Below are 22,570 nucleotides of genomic sequence, written 5' to 3'. Positions count from 1 at the left end.
GAAGGGGAAGAGGGATGAAAATGATCAAGAGAAGCGTATCAGGGCAGAGCAAAGTGCTTATTGTTATCTTAACTTAATAATGAAACGTAACTGTACCATATGCCTTAAGCAGAACGTGTTTTTCAAAGAGATGCATCACAAACGGAAAATAGAACCAATGTTTAGAAATGCACAAGGAAGCGTAGAGATGATGCACATCCTAAGGATTACACTGATACTGGAAGACGGACACGTCAATTGGACATCATATGCAAATTAAGGACGTAATTTTAGTTTAGAAAGGTGGGGTGAGGCAGGACACACAACTTGAAGTGATGACGGCCGGTGGTCGAGACTAACGTGGGAATGGGAGCTAAGGAGGGAACACAACCGGCAGTGTCAACTGCGGAGATGGAGTGAATAAATCAACAGTATCTGAATTTTGATTTGGAGAATTTTATTGTTTTATATCTTTATTATTTTATTTTCTTTGGTTCTTTCGGTAAAGTCACGTAGAATGAGAATAAAATAATAAAATGACACGATAAAATTCTCACGACGTTTTGGCAACAACGCAAGCGGCCGTCTTTAGGTGAAAGGTACAGAACTGTCGGGACGACAGAGCTTCAATTAACGATGTTAAGATTCGTAGCGACTTTTAAGCTAGTTGGGAGAAGTGAGGCACCTTGACAAAGGGGTTTACATATCAATAGCTGAGGGATTAGCTTGTGACTGGTCACGGAATTGGCTATGTTAAAGTCAAAACCTACACATCCACAGAGGCAACTAGTAATTTAGCATTGAAATAACTAAGGGATTAGCTTGTGACTAGTCACAGGAATGGCTATGTTAAAGTCAAAACCTACACATCCACAGAGGCAACTAGTAATTTAGCATTGAAATAGCTAAGGGATTAGCTTGTGCAAATAGCTGAGGGATTAGCTTGTGACTGGTCACGGAAATGGCTATGTTAAAGTAAAAACCTACACATCCACGGAGGCAACTAGTAAATTAGCATTGAAATAGCTAAGGGATTAGCTTGTGACTGGTCACAGAAATGTATGTTAAAGTAAGGCCTACACATCCACAGAGCTTCAATGAACGCTGTTAAGATTCGTAGCGACTTTTAAGCTGGTTGGGAGAAGTGAGGCACCTTGACAAAGGGGTTTACATATCAAATAGCTGAGGGATTAGCTTGTGACTGGTCATGGAAATGGCTATGTTAAAGTCAAAACCTACACATCCACAGAAGCAACTAGTAATTTAGCATTGAAATAGCTAAGGGATCAGCTTGTGACTGGTCACACAAATAGATGTTAAAGTCAAAGCCTACACATCCACAGAGGCACCTCGTTCATGGACGCCAAAGGGGGCTGCAACAACTCAACTGTCATACAGTAAAGCGATGTGCAAACCAACCGGCTACCATGAGAGATTCGTTCATGAGGCCATCCACATATAAAAACACAGAGACTATTTCAACCGAGAAGATGGATTCTGGCTTAGTAACCATTGGAAAGATGTTTTAAACCATTTCGGTTCTTAATTAATTGTATTTCACGAGGACCTTCAGACCGCAGCTCTTTCGCTGGCACTGACTTTTAATACCTCTCACACCACGGTTAATGGTATGGTTTATAACATGGAGTATAACAGCGCCTCGCAGCTGTTTCTCCCCTCCTTCCTCCTCTGCTCCAACCATGGATGGACTCGTCCGTCTGAACGTAGCTGTCCGTGGTGAGTAAGGTAAGAATCCACCCGTTTTTTCACCATATAACATTGTGATATAACATTGAGGTAGTTTTGATTTAAAGCTTTCGTGACTGCAGTAATTCATATTCTTAGTTCTTTCGGTAAAGTCACGTTGAAGAGAAACAATAAAATAATAAAAATATATAAAACAATAAAAATTCTCACGACGTTTCGACCATAACACAAACGGTCGTCTTCAGGTGTGTCAGTTTGCATAAATGTATTTATTTTTAAACGGTGTATTTATTTATTTATATATAAAAAACGTTAGCGCCACGTGCAGCCATTTGGCAGTTTATTTAGAAGGACGAGTCCATCTATGTTCTAAAAAGAGGAGGGGGGAGACGAAAAATGTAATGTATGCTGTCTGAAAGCCACTGTAAGCGTGAACAATCAATTAAGACCTGAAATGGTTTATCAAATCTTTCCAATGATTGCTAAGACAGAATCCATCTTCTCGGTTGAAATTGTCTCTGTGCTTGTATATGTGGATAGCCTCATGAACGAATCTCTCATGGTAGCCAGATGGCTTACAAAGAACCTCTGTCTTGGAAAAGTCAATGTCATGTGAGCCTACTGAATTATAACAATGATCTGCCACGGCCAAGGTGTTGGTCTTACCGTGTTTAAGGTCTGCTTTGTGTTCACGAATGCGGTCCGAGACATGGCGTTTGGTTTCTCCAATGTAACTACTACCACAGAGGCAACTTAGTTTGTAGACACCAGGGTATTGTATGTCCGGAATCACATCTTTTACAGACGGAACCGGATCACGGATTTCATGTAATGTGTTGAAACGGACCTGGATCTTGTGTTTATTCAAGATTTTGGAGATCTTTTTTGTGATCCCCGCAATGTAGGGTAAAGTGATGGTTTTGAAAGGCTCCTCAAGAGGGTCCTTCTTCTTATTTTTACACCGTTTATAAATAAATAAATTAATGCAAACCGACACACCTGAAGACGACCGTTTGTGTTATGGTCGAAACGTCGTGAGAATTTTTATTGATTTATATATTATTATTTTATTGTTTCCCTTCAACGTGACTTTACCGAAAGAACTAAGAATATTGAGGAAGTTTATATTTTAGTTTTTATTGGTTTACTATATGATATTCATTATATAGTGTAGTGTATACCCAGTTAATGTTAATAGCTCAGCTTATTGAAGAATATATTGAGTACATTTATTATATTGATGTAATTTAGAATTAGGTTTTTCACATCGCTTTACTGTATGACAGTTGAGTTGTTGCAGCCCCCTTTGGCGTCCATGTACGAGGTGCCTCTGTGGATGTGTAGGCTTTGACTTTAACATAGCCATTTCCGTGACCAGTCACAAGCTAACCCCTCAGCTATTTGATATGTAAACCCCTTTGTCAAGGTGCCTCACTTCTCCCAACCAGCTTAAAAGTCGCTACGAATCTTAACAGCGTTCATTGAAGCTCTGTGGATGTGTAGGCCTTTACTTTAACATCTATTTCTGTGACCAGTCACAAGCTAATCCCTTAGCTATTTCAATGCTAACTTACTAGTTGCCTCTGTGGATGTGTAGGTTTTGACTTTAACATAGCCAATTCCGTGACCAGTCACAAGCTAATCCCTCAGCTATCTCAATGCTAAATTACTAGTTGCCTCTGTGAATGTGTAGGTTTTGACTTTAACATAGCCATTTCCGTGACCGGTCACAAGCTAATCCCTCAGCTATTGATATGTAAACCCCTTTGTCAAGGTGCCTCACTTCTCCCAACCAGCTTAAAAGTCGCTACGAATATTAACATCGTTCATTGAAGCTCTGTCGTCCCGACAGTTCTGTACCTTTCACCTGAAGACGGTCACTTGCGTTGTGGCCGAAACGTCGTGAGAATTTTTATTGTGTTTTTTTATTATTTTATTCTCATTCTACGTCACTTTACCGAAAGAACCAAAGAAGATGAATCCTTGCAGTCACGAAAGCTTCAAATCGAAAAAAAATATTTTATTGTTTCCCTTCTATGTGACTTCACCGAAAGAACCAAGAATATAGTATATGAATAAGATCATTTATTTATTTTGCTAACTTTACAATTAATCGTACATTTTAATTGTACTAGTTTAATGTCTTAAGGTTTAATTTCCAATTCTCTAGGATAAAACAAGTTATTTTGTCAAAAAGAATGACGTTAATTGGCGCATACATTGAAAGTGCAATTTTAAATGAACCGTGTCAGTCTTCAAATACTGTTCTGGTTATTCCCACCTTGTTGGTGTCTCTATTGTCTCCTGCACCCACTAACAACGGAGTTATTGTTGGGGTGGAGAGAAGCACAGCCAGCAGCCAGCTAGGAAACTAGCTCTGCACTGATAATGAATGTAAAACAGAGTGATGCGCTCTTCTATATTTAATTGAAATTACTACACTTTGAAGGGTGATACAAACCGAAACTTAAATTCTCGCTTACACAGCACAATGACATCATCAGCCTTATCAGGAAAGACTGAGTCACACAAAGACAACGAAGTCCCTTACATTTCACTTAATAAAAAACTATCAATTCTGTACAATGGTTATTTTTAAAATATGCGTAATGCTATAGTTTGATACTTACACATTGGCAGGGTGAACTAAATGCTATTGTAGTGAACTTGTCACAAACTGCAGCCTGAGACACGAGTCACGCTCTTGATTCTGTGCGGATGGAGGAAGCCCCTGGGAGCAGCTGCGTCATTCTGGACGCTTCTGGCTACCCCTGGCATCTGCTCGTAGCTACTGCCAGGGCTATAAAAGCAGCTCCTGTAGCTGCACTGGCAGAACATCGGCGGACGAGGGAGCAGCGCTCACAGCTGAAGCGAGCCTCACTGTGAAGCACATCAACAAGCATGGCCCTGAGTGTTTACTTCCCTGCGATGCACGTGATGGAGAGGAGCGTCTGGCCAGGCTGGCCGGTCTGGAACCCCCGCGGTGAAAGTCTCTTCCAGCAGCTGCAGCGAGACATGAGGAGTGAGATCGAGAGGATGGAGAGAATCTTCCGTGGAGTCGATCAGCTCAGCAGCCACACGCGGGCTCCGGGCAGCCTCGGAGACGCACTGCTGCAGCAGCCGGCCGTGAGCAGTGGGTTCCAGATTGAAGATCCACAGGAGCAGGGAGGCGGGTTTGTCGCGTCCCTGGACGTGCAGGACTTCTCCCCACAGGACCTGGCCGTGAAGGTGTCTGGAGACAAGCTGGTGGTGGCCGGACGGCGCGAGGTGAAGAGCGGAGAAGTCAGCAGCGGCAGCTACAGCCACAGCTGCCAGGAGTTCCACAGGGAGACGCAGCTGCCCAGGGACGTGGACCCGCAGAGCGTGAGCTGCTGCTTGACTGAAGACGGGAAGCTGAAGTTCAAGGCTCAGCGCCGCGCCCTCCCTGCAGCGGCCGAGAGGGTGGTGGTCATTGAGCAGCCAGCGACAGCGACTCCTGGCACGGCCTCTCAGTCCACTGGCACCACTCACGCGTAGAGTGGCGCCTGGAGCATCCATTCCAGCAACCTGCTTCATTGATGTTTTAATTGTGTGGATACTTTGTTAAATCAGTTTCTTCTATTCACGATATGTTCACTAATATGTAGGTGTTTCAGCGTTTCCAGTTAACTTAATTTGATTATGTGTATCGCTGTTCAGGATTGTTAAATTGTTTCACATCGTTTTAATTTGCCATGACACTTTCATATATTGCAATAAGATAATGGTAAATGTTATCTTCAAGATTTTTCATCAAAGCTGCTATAGCCATGTAAGTCATACTGCTATTACAATAATGTATGCCTCGAGTTTCCTTACTGGCTGGGTTTCTCTCCACCACAAAATTAACTCTGTTAGTGGGTTCCAGCTGTTTCCACCGAAACTAACTGGGTAACTGGCTACACGGATTTTTCCGTTTACAGTCACAAATAAACATTACACATACATGCAGGCATCGACTTACGAACCACTCGACTTACGAATTTCCGCACTTAGGAACCAGCTTCCATGAAATGTGTTTTAACATTGAGAATTACAACGCGAACTCGCACTTGCAAACTGAACCGAGGATCTATTTTTTTTCAGCGGAGCGATCCTCCACGAGTTGTGTCATCCTCGCGCTTCCAGTGTTTGTGCTCGTGTGTGCGTGCACGCACGTGTGTACATTATTGTGTTCCCACTTACAAACCGTTTGACTCACGAACGGGTCCCAGGAACTAATTGAGTTCATAAGTCGAGGACTGTCGGGATCGTGTATGAAACATAAAATACATACAAATTTATAAAAACATTTTATGTTCAAATACCTTGCGTCCTGATGCTGGCTTGCTTGTCGTAAGGGGCGAAATGAGTCACTACAATTGCACACACACAGACAACAACCGCCACTAAGTGGCTGTGACGTTGCTACGGCACTTGTGCCAGGCTAAGTGCACTTTATGGCCACGTGATCACGGGTCAGATTCAGCTGCCATGGTTTGACAGAGATGAGTGGCAGATGCGTCAGCTGTGCCTCCCCTACTGTGCCAACTTGATGTGTTTTATCCGCCTAAGGCTCTGCTCCTTGTTGTGAGCGTCTCTCTGCTGCCCTCTGTTGTTGCTGGAGGGCGACTACCTCCAACTGCCCAGTATCGTCCATCATGAGTCTCCTCCACATAGGCCGCGCTTTACACTGCTGGTACCAGTCATTCGCAAGTCAATTCAGTTCCACATCCTCTTGTACCACATCATTTAATCTCTTCTCTAGCCCGTGCCGCGCCTGTTTATCCCCCTTTAATGCAGTGGTTAGGGAGGCGTGGTACATGACCCAGCCAATGTAGCATTACCTGCTGGAGGCGCTTACCGATGGGACTTTGTCCAGATCTGTCAAGGATTGTGAGCTCACACAATCCAGCCTGGTTAAACCCAGGATGGATCGTAGGAAGGCCATCCTGAATGTTTATAACCGGCGAAGATGTTCCATTAGGGGGGTCCACGTTTGGCAAGCATCGAGAAGGAAGGGCATGACCGTGGCCGAGAAGATCCGAAGACTGCTGTGGAGCGACAGATATCAGGTAGCTTCCACACAGCGTTATGCAACCGATGAAAAGATAATGCCGCTCGACTGATTCGGAGTGAGACCTCTTCTGTCAAACCGGAGTTGGTCATAAGCACACTATCCAGATGTGGAAAACTAATCCAATTTACAACTGCCCCATCACCAATGGGGAGTTAAGGGGTGGAGGGTTTAATGCAGACATGGGCTGGGCTTTTTAATCCGGCCCCCTGAACGTGTCCAAATATTATTAAATTAAATTTTACCTTTCACCTGTAATGCCCTCATTTCCCCATTAGATGGAGCACTTTGACCGGGAGTGTGGTAATTGGTTTGGGCGCAGGCCTCAGATGTTTTCATGATGTTTGATCAGTCACGTTACGACATGTTTTTGTATTGTTCATGTTCGTGCAATTTGTTAAATTGCCTTGCAAATAAATGCTTTGCTACCTGTTAAAGGCCAAATCCTTTCATGTAATGATTTTTACATGTCATTTATATTAGTTCACACAAACACTCCATCCATCTGTTCCTTGCCCGGCCCCTCTGTCAAATTTTAGAACCCATTGTGGCCCGCGAGTAAAAAAAATTGCCCACCCCTTGTTTAATGGCACAACATAGCGAGGCAGGTGCTTAGTTTTGGTGGGGCTGATGGTTAATGCCCCACCTCTTAGTGCAGGGGTGGGGAACCTTTTTTGTGCCAAGGGCCATTTGGATATTTATAACATCATTCGGGGGCCATACAAAATCATCAACTTAAAAATTAGCCTATTATATTTGGTCAAACATTTAATTAACTCACCCCTAATGCGATGGCTGGAACTGCTTCTCTTTGGTGAGGCGTGTGGAGATATTAGCTGGCATTGATGATGTTAGCTGGTATTGATGATGTTAGCTGGTATTGATGATGTTGCTACTCGCAACTGCTTTTCCAGGTTTGCTCCAAGATTGATTGAATTTCGAGTCCCGCCTGCGGTTGCCTTGGCAGGGCCAGACCAAATGATTTCGCAGGCCTCATGGCCGGCCGGCCGGACGTTCCCCACCCCTGTCTAGTGGCACGCTCCAGGTCTAGATCATTCGCATACGTAACATGGATGACAAATCGGGAGCAAGCTCTCAAGCGCACCCGGGCATCAATCCGCCTCCCATTGTATCTATATCAGATATAGATTGCTCCGGTACGGACATGGAAGGTTTCTCGAACGACGTGGACCAAAAATATTTTAAACAGTGTACGGAGCCAGAGGACATTACTGTCGAACCCCAAGGTTAACGGGGAATAGCTTTGTCTTCCGGCCAAGTAGCTTTACTCGGCCCTGCTCAATATCATGGAAGTCCTTAATTATTGTGAGCAGAGAGTCAGAGACTCCGAAAGCATGAAGAACAACCCAGAGTCCAGACCTATTGATGGTATCATAGGCATTGACCAGGTCAATAAAGCAGAGATGTAAGTCCTGTCGGAATTCAACACTCCTCTGCTGTAGCAAACGGAAGGAAGATGTGGCATCTGTGGCTGCCCTGGCCTGAAACCACAATGGGGCTCCCCAATCCTCTTCTCAGCATGCCTGGCAAGGTGATGTTGAATAATCCTTGCCAGGACTTTTTCTGGCACTCTAACACAGGCACAGACTCTAACCAAAACTATCGAATAATTACACGGTTAATTTAAAATTGCACTTTCAATTAATGTGCCTATTAATGTCATTATTTCGGCAAAAAATGTTTTTATCTTAAACTAGTGCAATGAAAAAAATACCCTTTATTGTAAAATTAGCAAAATAAAGACGATATAATTCCTGTACTGTTTTAGTTTATCTTTCTGAATACACATTTAATGAAAATGTGTTTTAGTGAATGGTTGTTTTTGAAGGTGATATCGTGTAAATGTTTTCCAAAGCTGCTTATGCAGCCGTCACCATCTCCAGCCGTGATTTCTCCACTTCTGTCCGAAGCCATCACCATCTCTTGCGGATTTGCAATGCAAAAATCTGTCTGGCTACTGCCCACCGGTTGATTTATTCGATCCATCTTCGCAGTGGACGCTCTATTGGTTGTGTTCCCTCCTTTAGCTCCCATTCCCACGTTAGTCACGACCACCGGCCCTCATCTCTTCAAGTTGTGTGTCCTGCCTCACCCCACCTTTCTAAACTAAAATTATGCCTTTAATTTGCATATGATGCCTAATTGACGTGTCCGTCTTCCATTCTCAGTTTAATTCCTAGCATGTGCATCTCTATGCTTCCTTGTGCACTTCTCAACATTGGTTCCATTGTCTTCGTCAATGGCCATGTTTGTGATGCATCTGTTGTTGCAGGTCATATCCACTGATTAAAAAACGTTCTGCTTTAGGAAAATGGCTTTGTTACGTTTCATGATTTAAGTTCAGATTCCAATCAGCACTGTGCTCTGCCCTGATACGCCTCTCTTAATAATTTTCATCCCTCTCCCCCTTCAACAACCGCCCCACGTATAAATGCACTTCTATGTTTTCAAGTTGTGTCCCTGTTCTTTTTGTTCATTTTGTTATTCCCCCGCACCTCAAATAAGCATGGTTGCCTGCGTACGGTGCGAAAGAAGTTCAGCATGCAAACATACGCTGCGTTGAAAACTTACTCTACAGCATATTCACACTGGAGACGCAGGAGGGTGCTGCTATGAGATTGCCACATTTTTGACTGTAGACAAAGCCTGGACAGATTTCTCAGTCAGCACTCAGTCTAGAATTATCAGAACTACACAGTAAACGACACAATGCGGGTGCTATATCTCGTAAGAATGAATACCCACCACCTAAACACAAATGGTAATTCCTGGACAGGTGACAACTCTAGCCTTGCCCATGAAAAAATATATAGTGACTAACTTGGAGACGTAACTTCTTCGAGGCAATTCTTTAATTACACACCGAGCATACTGTTACACACTCTCTGCTGTAATACAACGCTCTGTCCCTCGCTTAAACGCAACTCTGCACTCGTGGCTAGCCTACAACACAACGCTCGCCATCTGACACTGACGGCGCTGAACTAAGACAGGCAACTACTGCTAGCAGCACAATTATCAAGTGGATGACGACAGCGGCGAAGGCGACGATCTTCAACAGCAACGACGACGACGACGGCGATCCCACTCCAAACGATGGCCCTCATCCCCTGCTCGGGGTCCCCTTTAATCCTGTTAGCGTGGCCTCGCTCCACTCCGGCCACGCTCCCCTTCTAGAATCTACTAGCAGGCTCTCGACGTGTCCTACCCGAGATCCTTCTCAGGTCTATTACGTGGTCTGCTGTCAATCAGGGCTGCTTCACTCTGCAGATCCCCTTCCCTGTCAGCAGCCAGCGCTATGCTACGTAGTGACCAATTCTATGTGACTACACATACACAACATCCTGACCATCACTCGCCTATGCGGATGATAAAATATCAAGCATTGGAGATTTAATTCTGATCTACTGTTGTTCGTTTTGATTGATTTTGGCACAGTTTAAAATATATATTTTCATATCAGTACCAGCGGGAAGTACCCAGCGTTTCCCGGGGGAAAAATATATTTACAAACTTGTCTTCTCTTAAAAACATAACATACACAAACACTAAGCTATTGTGCCCTTTGTCCATTTGTCCGTCAACAAAATTATAGGAGGAGCGACACTGGAAAAACGGCGTATTCTATTATTTAATTTATTTTCTGTCAACGTGACTTTACCGAAAGAACCAAAGAGTAATTCCTGCAGTCACGAAAACTTTGAATCTAGTTTTAGCGTGTTAATGTTAAATAAACGTGTTGTCTCCTATAGAAGCCTGAGTCTCCATTTGAGCCCACTACAACTGGTGTTGGAAGTGGCCAAACGTTAGTTAATTAACTATAGATTATGGAGACTAGGCGAACAATACGCACCAGGTCTCCAGATGAAGAGGACGACGACCCACCGGCCCCGGAGATGTCGGCGCAATCCCCCAGCCCCCACTGGGGGCCTGGGGTGTCCACCTCCGGTTCCAAACCGCCCTCCAAATTGCCTTACCTACGAGTCCTACTTGGTACAGGCCGGACCCGCTATTGCCCCCTGTTGGGCCCTGACTGCAGCTACATATTTTCCAGTAGTGGTGGCGGCGTATTACGCCTGACAATTACCCACCACATTAAGAAGCACGATGGTAGCTTGCAGTTGTGTGTCGACTTTAGGAAGCTTCATAAGATATCGGTGGCTGACGCGTATCCTCTCCCTCGGATGGACGATTCCCTGGACGCTCTGGCGGGAGCACAGAACTTCTCCACCCTTGATCTCCTGTCCGGATTTTGGCATTTGCCACTAAATGAGGCCTCTAAACCCAAACGGCTTTTCGAACACCTCAAGGCCTGTTTGAATTAAATCAGCTTCCCATGGGACTCCACGCAGCACCGGCTACGTTCCAATGACTGATGGAGCTGGTGCTGGCTGGACTTCAATGGGACTCATGCTTACAATACCTCGACGATGTCATCGTCTTCAGCCGTACGTTCAAAGAACATCTTGATTGGTTACGCGCTGTCTTTCTTAAAATGCGAGCGGCCCATCTCAAATTCAATCCGCAGAAGTGTTACCCCCTTCAGAAATCCGTGCAGTATCTCGGTCATATTGTCAGTAAATCGGGCATTGCGATAGATCCCGACAAAACCACGTGTGTTCGGACGTGGCCGACCCCCACGTTGATGATGCAGGTGCAGAGTTTTATTGGTTTTGCGTCTTATTATCGCCGGTTTGTCACTGGGTTCGCTACCTTCGCAAAACCTCTCCACGCCTTGACGGTTATGGGTCAGAGGTTTCATTGGGGGGAGGAGGAAGCCGCATTTGTTGCGCTTCGCAATTCCCCTCCGCTACTCTGACTTTGCCATGCCGTGTGTCCTTGATACTGACGCAACCAACACCAGCATTGGCGCGGTTCTGTCCCAGGTTGTCAACGGGGTGGAGTGTGTTGTTGCATACGGCAGCAGAGTGCTGTCGCCAGCCGAACAGCGTTACTGTGTCACGCGCCGGGAACTATTCAGGTCTCCCGCATTAACGAGTTGATTGCTCTGGACATCCCTGGTTCGGTTCCCGTCACCCCTCGTGGGAATAAATATTTGTTGGTTGGCGTCGAATATTTATCGCGCTGGCCGATGGCCTGGCAGCTATGGATGGGAGCCATCCGGTAGTGCCACCTAGGCACATGCCATGGTACAATGGTGAGCACACAGGACTTGTAATCAATACAGAGGTACTAGGTACAGGGGCGGCAAGCAGCTAAAAAATGGTGCAGGTTTATTATAAATACGACATTCTCAAATGGTTTTGAAATTAAGTGTCTTATCAGCAGAATCGTGCAGAGTTTCTGCCGAACATACACAGCATTAGTTCCTAAAACACTTTGGCAGAGTTGGTGTCACTGCCCCGGAAAGGAACATTAATGGTGATTTTGTGGAAAGTCAGGTGAAATGGGTGGTTGGTCAGACTGACCAGCACCCTGTGCTGTGTGGATCGCTCGTGGTTCTGGCCACCAATCGCCAAGCAAATTTGTTGCAGAGACTTCCACGTGTAGAGTGACTTCAGTTGTGTGCAACCAAGTTGCGCAACTGCTTGCACCGGCTGTGGCCGTGTGCGGAAAGCTAACTCGGGTCAAACCTGGGTTTCGAAGCGCGGTGTAGCGTTAACCATGACACTACCGCTCCCCACAATCACACACACGCGAAGATCGACACCAAATACGTGCTCTGTTGCACCGCACAGCAACTCACACGCACACTGCAGTGTCCAATAACAACACAAATGTATTAATCCTGACAACCACCTGCTCTGCCACTCAAAACAATGTCCATCACATGGCCATCAACGCGACACATATAGTTCATCACGGTCACCCGACCAGCAGGAGTCACGTGTGTGAGCAGTCCGTGAATGTCGCCGGGCTATGGTGATGCAGTGGTGTGGGTTGGACAAGGGGCGGATGATGATGTCTATCGTGGAAATCTGTGGAGCGGCACGGAACAAAAGTGGGACGGGTGGCCCAGTGTGGAGCAGGAGCCGCTCGGCTGGGACGAAGGTGGGGAGGAATCCACTGATCCGGTGGAGGCGTGGGGAGGAGGGCGGGACGCCGCGTGAAGCGCGACTCGTGGGAGTGGTGCCAGGCAGAAGGGGCACCTGGGACTCCGTACGCGGGACCCCGGCCGTTGCACCTGGGCTGGGGGGGGATCCACTGCCCTGCAGGTGGAGCGAGGCGGGGGGGAAGGTGCTCTCGGTCTGGGTGGTTGGGACGAATCAATGCGGATGGAGTTGAGGATTCGAGAGGAGGTTTGCGGAGGCGGGGAGGAAGGCGGCTGTTGCGGGACTTGCGGTAACGCTGCCGTGAAGAACAGGGAGCAAAAGACTCGTGTGCCGGGCCCGGTCTGGTATCACGGTGGCGTGGAGGAACCCAGGGCTCTGGTGGAGGTGGAGGCAGGTGGAAAGCAGGGAGCTCCCAATCCTGGGGGTTAGCTTGATTACTCATGGGTGGAGGTGATGGTGCGAGTGGCGGTGGTGGCGATAGTGGCAGTGGAAGCGATGGCAGAAGTGGAGGTTGAGGCAATGGCAGGAGTGAAGGTGGAGTCGATGTCAGCAGTGGGGGTAGAGTTGATATCAGTGGTGGAGGCAATGGCCTGAGTAGAGATGGAGGCGATGGCAGCAGTGGAGTTGAGGATTCGAGAGGAGGTTTGCGGAGGCGGGGAGGAAGGCGGCTGTTGCGGGACTTGCGGTAACGCTGCCGTGAAGAACAGGGAGCAAAATACTCGTGTGCCGGGCCCGGTCTGGTATCACGGTGGGGTGGAGGAGCCCAGGGCTCTGGTGGAGGTGGAGGCAGGTGGAAAGCAGGGAGCTCCCAATCCTGGGGGTTAGCTTGATTACTCATGGGTGGAGGTGATGGTGCGAGTGGCGGTGGTGGCGATAGTGGCAGTGGAGGCGATGGCAGAAGTGAAGGTTGAGGCAATGGCAGGAGTAAAGGTGGAGTCGATGTCAGCAATGGGGGTAGAGTTGATATCAGTGGTGGAGGCAATGGCCTGAGTAGAGATGGAGGCGATGGCAGCAGTGGAGCCGATGGCCCAATTGGAGGTGTAGGCGATGGCAGCAGTGGGGGCGATGTCCTGAGTAGAGATGGAGGCGATGGCCTGAGTAGAGGTAGAGGCGATGGCCTGAGTAGAGGTGGAGACGATGGCATGAGTAGAGGTGGAGACGATGGCATAAGTAGAGGTGGAGGCGATGGCCTGAGCAGAGGTGGAGGCGATGGCCTGAGTAGAGATGGAGGCGATGGCCTGAGTAGAGGTGGAGGCGATGGCCTGAGTAGAGATGGAGGCGATGGCCTGAGTAGAGGTAGAGGCGATGGCCTGAGTAGAGGTGAAGGCGATGGCCTGAGTTGAGGTGGAGACGATGGCCTGAGTAGAGGTGGAGGCGATGGCCTGAGTAGAGGTGGAGGCGATGGCCCGAGTGGAGGTGGAGGCGATTGCCTGAGTGGAGATGGAGACGATGGCCTGAGTAGAGGTGGAGGCGATGGCCTGAGTAGAGGTAGAGGCGATGGCCTGAGTAGAGGTGGAGGCGATGGCCTGAGTAGAGATGGAGGCGATGGCCTGAGTAGAGGTGGAGGCGATGGCCTGAGTAGAGGTGGAGGCGATGGCCCGAGTGGAGGTGGAGGCGATGGGATGAGTGGAGGTGGAGGCGATGGCCCGAGTGGAGGTGGAGGCGATGGCCCGAGTGGAGGTGGAGGCGATGGCCCGAGTGGAGGTGGAGGCGATGTAAGCAGTGGAGGTGGAGTTGATATCAGTGGGGGAGGCGATGGCCTGAGTAGAGATGGAGGCGATGGCCTGAGTGGAGGTGGAGGCGATGGCAGCGGGGGAGGCGATGGCAGCAGTGGAGGCGATGGCCCGAGTAGAGATGGAGGCAATGGCCCGAGTGGAGGTGGAGGCGATGGCCCCAGTGGGAGCGATGGCCTGAGTGGAGCTGGATTCTTCAGGTGAGGAGCGCAGCTTTGCTTGGTGCCGGGGTTGCTTCCCCTCCCCTGCGCCCGCCGCTTTCGTCTCCGTGCCGCGGCCATATGAGCCCGGGGACTCGGTGCTCGGCCGAGACCTCCACCTTTCTTTCTCTGCAGCGCCCGGGAAATCTTCCTCCTTCCGGTCCTCATCCTCATTCTCATCGCTCTCTGCAAAAGTTACGAAAAACATCAACTGCGTCATTAGCTGAATCTCCCTGCTCCGTGTCTGTGAGTGCGTTGTGACCCTGGGGACAGACTTGCGAGTTTGTTTTTTACGTTTTTGAGCCAGGAGGCCAGGATTGGGAAAAACTTGGGCCACTTTTCATCCAGGCAACTGGAGAGCAGCACAGACTAAGTCTTACTTACCAAACATTTAAACTAACAACAGCATACTCTTTGGTTTCTTTCGGTAAAGTCACGTAGATAGAAAAATAACTAATAAAGTGAAACCTTGGATTGCGAGCATAATTCCTTCTGGAAACGTGCTCTTAATCCAAAGCACTCGTATATCAAATCGAATTTCCCCCATAAGAAATAATGGAAACTCAGATGATTCGTTCCACAAACCAAAAATACCGTATTCATATAAATTTTTTTAATACAAAATACCTTTTTATATTTTTATTATTTAATATAAAGTAATCAAATTTATTAATTACATTTAATCGTGGCTGGTGTGAGGGAGACGAGATAGAGGATGGGTATTGTGTAGGACGACTTTCACTTGCAGTACAGTTACTAAAGAACAGTCACTACACATGGACACAAAATAAAAAAATGCTTTACGCACACACACGTATTCACAACACTACAGTACTGTAGTAAACAGTAAACACGTAGTCACAACACTATAGTACTGTAGTAAACAGTATACACGTGGTCACAACACTATAGTACTATAGTAAACAAGATAAGTTCGCACGGATGTTGACTATACGAGTGAGGCACACCGACTGAGACCGAGCATGGGAGACGATTACCCACAATCCCGCAGTATACACGTGGTCACAACACTATAGTACTGTAGTAAACAATATACACGTGGTCACAACACTATAGTACTATAGTAAACAGTATACACGTGGTCACAACACTATAGTACTGTAGTAAACAGTACACACGTGGTCACAACACTATAGTACTGTAGTAAACAGTATACACGTGGTCACAACACTATAGTACGATAGCAAATACAGTATACACGTGGTCACAACACTACAGTACTATAGTAAACAGTATACACGTGGTCACAACACTGTAGTACTGTGGTAAACAGTACACACGTGGTCACAACACTATAGTACTGTAGTAAACAGTATACACGTGGTCACAACACTATAGTACTGTAGTAAACAGTATACACGTGGTCACACCACTATAGTACTGTAGTAAACAGTATACACGTGGTCACAACACTATAGTACTATAGTAAACAGTATACACGTGGTCACAACACTATAGTACTGTATAAAACAGTATAGACGTGGTCACAACACTATAGTACTATAGTAAACAGTATACACGTGGTCACAACAGTATAGTACTGTAGTAAACAGTATACACGTGGTCACACTATAGTAATATAGTAAACAGTATACACGTGGTCACAACACTATAGTACTGTAGTAAACAGTATACACGTGGTCACAACACTATAGTACTGTAGTAAACAGTATACACGTGGTCACAACACTATAGTACTATAGTAAACAGTACACACGTGGTCACAACACTATAGTACTATAGTAAACAGTACACACTAGGTCACAACACTATAGTACTGTGGTAAACAGTACACACGTGGTCACAACACTATAGTACTGTAGTAAACAGTATACACGTGGTCACAACACTATAGTACTGTAGTAAACAGTATACACGTGGTCACACCACTATAGTACTGTAGTAAACAGTATACACGTGGTCACAACACTATAGTGCTATAGTAAACAGTATACACGTGGTCACACTATAGTACTATAGTAAACAGTATACACGTGGTCACAACATTATAGTACTGTAGTAAACAGTATACACGTGGTCACAACACTATAGTAATGTAGTAAACATTACACACGTGGTCACAACACTATAGTACTGTAGTAAACAGTGTACACGTGGTCACACCACTATAGTACTATAGTAAACAGTACACACGTGGTCACACCACTATAGTACTGTAGTAAACGGTATACATGTGGTCACAACACTATAGTACTATAGTAAACAGTATACACGTGGTCACAACACTATAGTACTGTAGTAAACAGTACACACGTGGTCACAACACTATAGTACTGTAGTAAACAGTATACACGTGGTCACAACACTATAGTACGATAGCAAATACAGTATACACGTGGTCACAACACTACAGTACTATAGTAAACAGTATACACGTGGTCACAACACTGTAGTACTGTGGTAAACAGTACACACGTGGTCACAACACTATAGTGCTATAGTAAACAGTATACACGTGGTCACAACACCATAGTACTATAGTAAACAGTATACACGTGGTCACAACACTATAGTACTGTAGTAAACAATATACACGTGGTTACAACACTATAGTACTATAGTAAACAGTATACACGTGGTCACAACACTATAGTACTGTAGTAAACAGTATACACGTGGTCACAACACAATAGTACTATAGTTAACAGTATACACGTGGTCACAACACTATAGTACTGTAGTAAACAGTATAGACGTGGTCACAACACTATAGTACTGTAGTAAACAGTATACACGTGGTCACAACACTATAGTACTGTAGTAAACAGTATACACGTGGTCACACTATAGTACTATAGTAAACAGTATACACGTGGTCACAACACTATAGTACTGTAGTAAACAGTATACACATGGTCACAACACTATAGTACTGTAGTAAACATTACACACGTGGTCACAACACTATAGTACTGTAGTAAACATTACACACGTGGTCACAACACTATAGTACTGTAGTAAACAGTGTACACGTGGTCACAACACTATAGTACTATAGTAAACAGTACACACGTGGTCACACCACTACAGTACTGTAGTAAACAGTATACACGTGGTCACAACACTATAGTACTATAGTAAACAGTATACACGTGGTCACAACACTATAGTACTATAGTAAACAGTATACACGTGGTCACAACACTATAGTACTATAGCAAACAGTATACACGTGGTCACAACACTATAGTACTATAGTAAACAGTATACACGTGGTCCCAACACTATAGTACTATAGTAAACAGTATACACGTGGTCACAACACTATAGTACTGTAGTAAACAGTATACACGTGGTCCCAACACTATAGTACAATAGTAAACAGTATACACGTGGTCACAACACTACAGTACTATAGTAAACAGTATACACGTGGTCACAACACTATAGTACTGTAGTAAACAGTATACACGTGGTCACAACACTATAGTACTATAGTAAACAGTATACACGTGGTCACAACACTATAGTACTGTAGTAAACAGTATACACGTGGTCGCAACACTATAGTACTATAGTAAACAGTATACACATGGTCACAACACTATAGTACTGTAGTATACAGTATACACGTGGTCCCAACACTATAGTACTATAGTAAACAGTATACACGTGGTCACAACACTATAGTACTGTAGTAAACAGTATACACGTGGTCCCAACACTATAGTACTATAGTAAACAGTATACACGTGGTCACAACACTACAGTACTATAGTAAACAGTATGCACGTGGTCACAACACTATAGTACTGTAGTAAACAGTATAGACGTGGTCACAACACTATAGTACTATAGTAAACAGTATACACGTGGTCCCAACACTATAGTACTATAGTAAACAGTATACACGTGGTCACAACACTATAGTACTGTAGTAGACAGTATACACGTGGTCCCAACACTATAGTACTATAGTAAACAGTATACACGTGGTCAAAACACTATAGTACTATAGTAAACAGTATACACATGGTCACAACACTATAGTAAACAGTATACACGTGGTCACAACACCATAGTACTGTAGTAAACAGTATACACGTGGTCACAACACAAGCAATCGTCTTCAGGTGAAATAATACAGCAGGCAGACTGCTGAGACAGGAAGAAATGTAGCGAGAGAGCTACTGCAACCAAAGGTTACACTATATACTTTTGTGGTGGGATTTGCAAGTAAATGTAAGATCGCAGAGCAAGCATACCCGGCTAATCCCTCGGCTACTCCGAGGGGGAGTGGGAGCGGAGGGGCTGCCGTAACGGGCGAGATAGTGGGGGTGAAATTTACAGAGGGTACAAGCTGATAGAAAGAAGATCAAACTCAGCAAACTTAGAAATGTAATGCAACTCATTGAGTCGGCCAACACAACAAATAATACTTTGCCTGGTTGATCACCGTCCTTCTCTGCTTGTGTGTCTTCCTGTTGTGGGGAGCGGTGGTGCAGCTGTTAGCGCTACGCTGCGCTATGAACCTGGCGACCCGGGTTCGATTCCCGCTCACGGCCAACACCAGTGACGATTATCTGAACCGGTCCCGGGCCTCCCCTAGGTCGACTCAGCCTCAAATGAGTACCTGGTGCGGTGTGTAAACATCGCCACTAGGGAGACAAAGGCGGTCGGGCGTGGTGCTGGCCACCCACCCCCTCGTGTACTGTTCCGGCCTTCACAGGTGCTCGCTAACAGCACTTGCCCCTACAGTCTGTTCAGGCTATACGGGGGATCTTTGTGTCTCCCTGTCTGTGTTTGGTCTCTCTCTCTCAAATTTAGTTTCACCTGATGACGACTGCTTGGGTTGCAATCGAAACGTCGTATTCTATTTTTTTTATTTTTTCTACCTGACTTTACCGAAAGACCATTGAGTAACAACAGTGTTTTTAAGAATCACAGCTAAGAGACAAACAACATTATATTTTCTATTAAACATAACATTTTAATAACATGTAAAAAAATACTTTAAATCTCATCACTGCTCCTCATACTCAATCCGTGATCAGTGCCGGATTATCCTCGGAACAAAATAATCATTAGCTGGGGGCCCCGCACTTTCAAGGGCCCCGTGCTAAATGATCTCACGCTATAAATCCCGGTTCAGTGATTCTGTACTTGCTCTATTACTATAGTAAAATTACAATTACTTTACAATGCAAGTTAAAAACTTCGTGTTTTATAATTGTGTTTTTTTATTTATTCTGGGCACCTTTATAATATAAGCTACAGGACCCGCACGAGCTTAATCCGGCACTGTCCGGGATACTGTTCCAGTGCCCAACCAGGCTGTTGAAGACACCGTGAGTGGAGTTGAGGGGGATCGGTGGAGGTGTGAAGGCGGCGAGTGATGCCGACGGGCTGCGAGGGGGTCATCCGAGAGGGTGCCCAGTGGGGAGATGAAGCAATGAAATCGCTCCACGTGCAGCTGCTGGGTGGATTACTGCACAGCGGCATCGTGGGAGGTGGCGACGGGTCGTGTTGGTCTCTACCCACTAGTGGATTGACCATGGCTGATGGTGGTGATGATGATGGATGTTGCTCACTCACTTGGCGACGTATGAAACGCCAGAGATGCACGGCGATGTGCAGGGTGTTCAGCAGCACGGTGGAGCTGATGGCCTCCTTGCAGCCGCTGTACAGTTGACCCACAGCGTGGAGCAGAGCAGGGAGCGCGCTGTCCACTATGGCCTGGCAGCTGCTGCTCAGCTCACCCATAGCCTGCAGGAGGGCAGGGAGCACGCTGTCCACAATGTCCTCACTGTGGCTACTGAACATCGGTCCCCAGGTGGCGACCCCTGCTGGTGGAGAGACGTTCTTCATGAGTCCGGAGTAGTTGATCGTGGTGGTGGTGGTGTTGGAGCCGTTAATGTCCGAACCCCCACGCCGAGATCCTCCGAGGAGCTCCACCATCGGCTGCGTGAGCAGCAGAACCAAAGTGAGGACAGCCGTGAAGATCGCCATGGTGGTGGTGGCGAAGTTCTCTGAAGAACTCGAAGTGGAGGAGCAGCGTGGGGCGAGGTGGTTGCCTCTCCAGGAGCCGACTCCACTCTGACCTCTGCCGTGACGTCACCGGGCCATGACGTCACCGTGACGTCAGAGGTTTCCACGGCTTTTACGTCATTATAGCATTTGGAACGTGGCTGTGCAATGGAACATCAACACGTGATGCACTACAACACTGTATTGTTTATAGAATTGTAATACAATACTAATTATTCACATCTGAGACACGAGTGACGCTCTAGATTCTGTGCGGATGGAGGAAGCCCCTGGGAGCAGCTGCGTCATTCTGGACGCTTCTATCTGCCCCTAGCATCTGCTCGTAGCTACTGCCAGGGCTATAAAAGCAGCTCCTGTAGCTGCACTGGCAGAACATCGGCAGAGGAGGGAGCAACGCTCACAGCTGAAGCGAGCCTCACTGTGAAGCACATCAACAAGCATGGCCCTGAGTGTTTACTTCTCTGCGATGCACGTGATGGAGAGGAGCGTCTGGCCAGGCTGGCCGGTCTGGAACCCCCGCGGTGAAAGTCTCTTCCAGCAGCTGCAGCGAGACATGAGGAGCGAGATCGAGAGGATGGAGAGAATCTTCCGTGGAGTCGATCAGCTCAGCAGCCACACGCGGGCTCCGGGCAGCCTCGGAGACGCACTGCTGCAGCAGCCGGCCGTGAGCAGTGGGTTCCAGATTGAAGATCCACAGGAGCAGGGAGGCGGGTTTGTCGCGTCCCTGGACGTGCAGGACTTCTCCCCACAGGACCTGGCCGTGAAGGTGTCTGGAGACAAGCTGGTGGTGGCCGGACGGCGCGAGGTGAAGAGCGGAGAAGTCAGCAGCGGCAGCTACAGCCACAGCTGCCAGGAGTTCCACAGGGAGACGCAGCTGCCCAGGGACGTGGACCCGCAGAGTGTGAGCTGCTGCTTGACTGAAGACGGGACGCTGAAGTTCAAGGCTCAGCGCCGCGCCCTCCCTGCAGCGGCCGAGAGGGTGGTGGTCATTGAGCAGCCAGCGACAGCGACTCCTGGCACGGCCTCTCAGTCCACTGGCACCACTCACGCGTAGAGTGGCGCCTGGAGCATCCATTCCAGCAGCCTGCTTTATTGATGTTTCAATTGTATGGATATTTAGATAAATCAGTTTCTTCTATCCACGCTATGTTCAGTAATATTTACGTGTTTCAGCGTTCACATTCAACTTCATTGGATTAAGTGTATCGCTGTAAAGGATTGTGAAATCGTATCGCTTCGATTTAAAGCTTTCGTGACTGCAATGATTCATCTTCTTTGGTTCTTTCGGTAAAGTCACGTAGAATGAGAATAAAATAATAAATTGATAAAATAAAATAACACAATAATATTCTCACGACGTTTCGGCCACAACACAAGCGGCCTTCATCAGGTGAAGGGAGCGAGACTGTCTGGTAGGACAGCGCTGGAGTGAGAGAGCCACGTTCAGATCACGGCTTTTTAAGCTGTGTGAGAGGAACAAAGAGCCTTGACGAAGGAATTAGCATAACATTTTGCATTGAAATGGCTGAATGATTTGCTTGTGACTGGTCACAGAAATAGCTATGTTAAAAGTTAAAGCATACACATCCGCAGAGGCACCCATTGTTAAAAGGAATTAGCATAGAATTTAGCATTGAAATAGCTAAATTAAGGCATACACATCCGCAGAGGCACCCCTTGATAATGGGATTAGCATAGAATTTAGCATTGAAATGGCTGAGTGATTCGCTTGTAACTGCTACAGAAATAGTTACGTTGAAGTCAGAGCATACACATTCACCGAGGCACTTAGTACAAATCAAACAGGAGAAT

The 22,570-nt window shown here is 46.6% G+C and overlaps 1 protein-coding gene across 1 annotated transcript; it reads right to left on the bottom strand.

Moving 5' to 3' along the window:
* Positions 1 to 12,503: 12,503 nt before the first annotated feature.
* Positions 12,504 to 20,533, bottom strand: LOC142922890 (uncharacterized). The gene is made up of 3 exons (XM_076063829.1): positions 20,518 to 20,533; positions 20,306 to 20,464; positions 12,504 to 14,914 (listed from the first exon to the last, which is right to left on the bottom strand). Exons 1-3 carry the CDS (start codon positions 20,531 to 20,533, stop codon positions 13,626 to 13,628), a joined length of 1,464 nt encoding a protein of 487 aa, XP_075919944.1. The 3' UTR covers positions 12,504 to 13,625.
* Positions 20,534 to 22,570: the final 2,037 nt, after the last annotated feature.

Source organism: Petromyzon marinus, unplaced genomic scaffold (assembly GCF_048934315.1).
Source record: "Petromyzon marinus isolate PM22_M1 ecotype Great Lakes invasive population unplaced genomic scaffold, UKy_Petmar_22M1.pri1.0 PM_Scaffold_2, whole genome shotgun sequence".
Lineage (NCBI taxonomy): Eukaryota > Metazoa > Chordata > Hyperoartia > Petromyzontiformes > Petromyzontidae > Petromyzon > Petromyzon marinus.
This window is presented reverse-complemented; position numbering and strand designations above follow the sequence as displayed.

What these genes read in the sequence shown, in the direction of transcription:
- LOC142922890 (XM_076063829.1), bottom strand. An exon ending in GGCGTTTCATACGTCGCCAA is followed by an intron (nt 14,915 to 20,305) that starts GTGAGTGAGCAA and finishes TAACTTTTGCAG; the next exon opens with AGAGCGATGAGAATGAGGAT.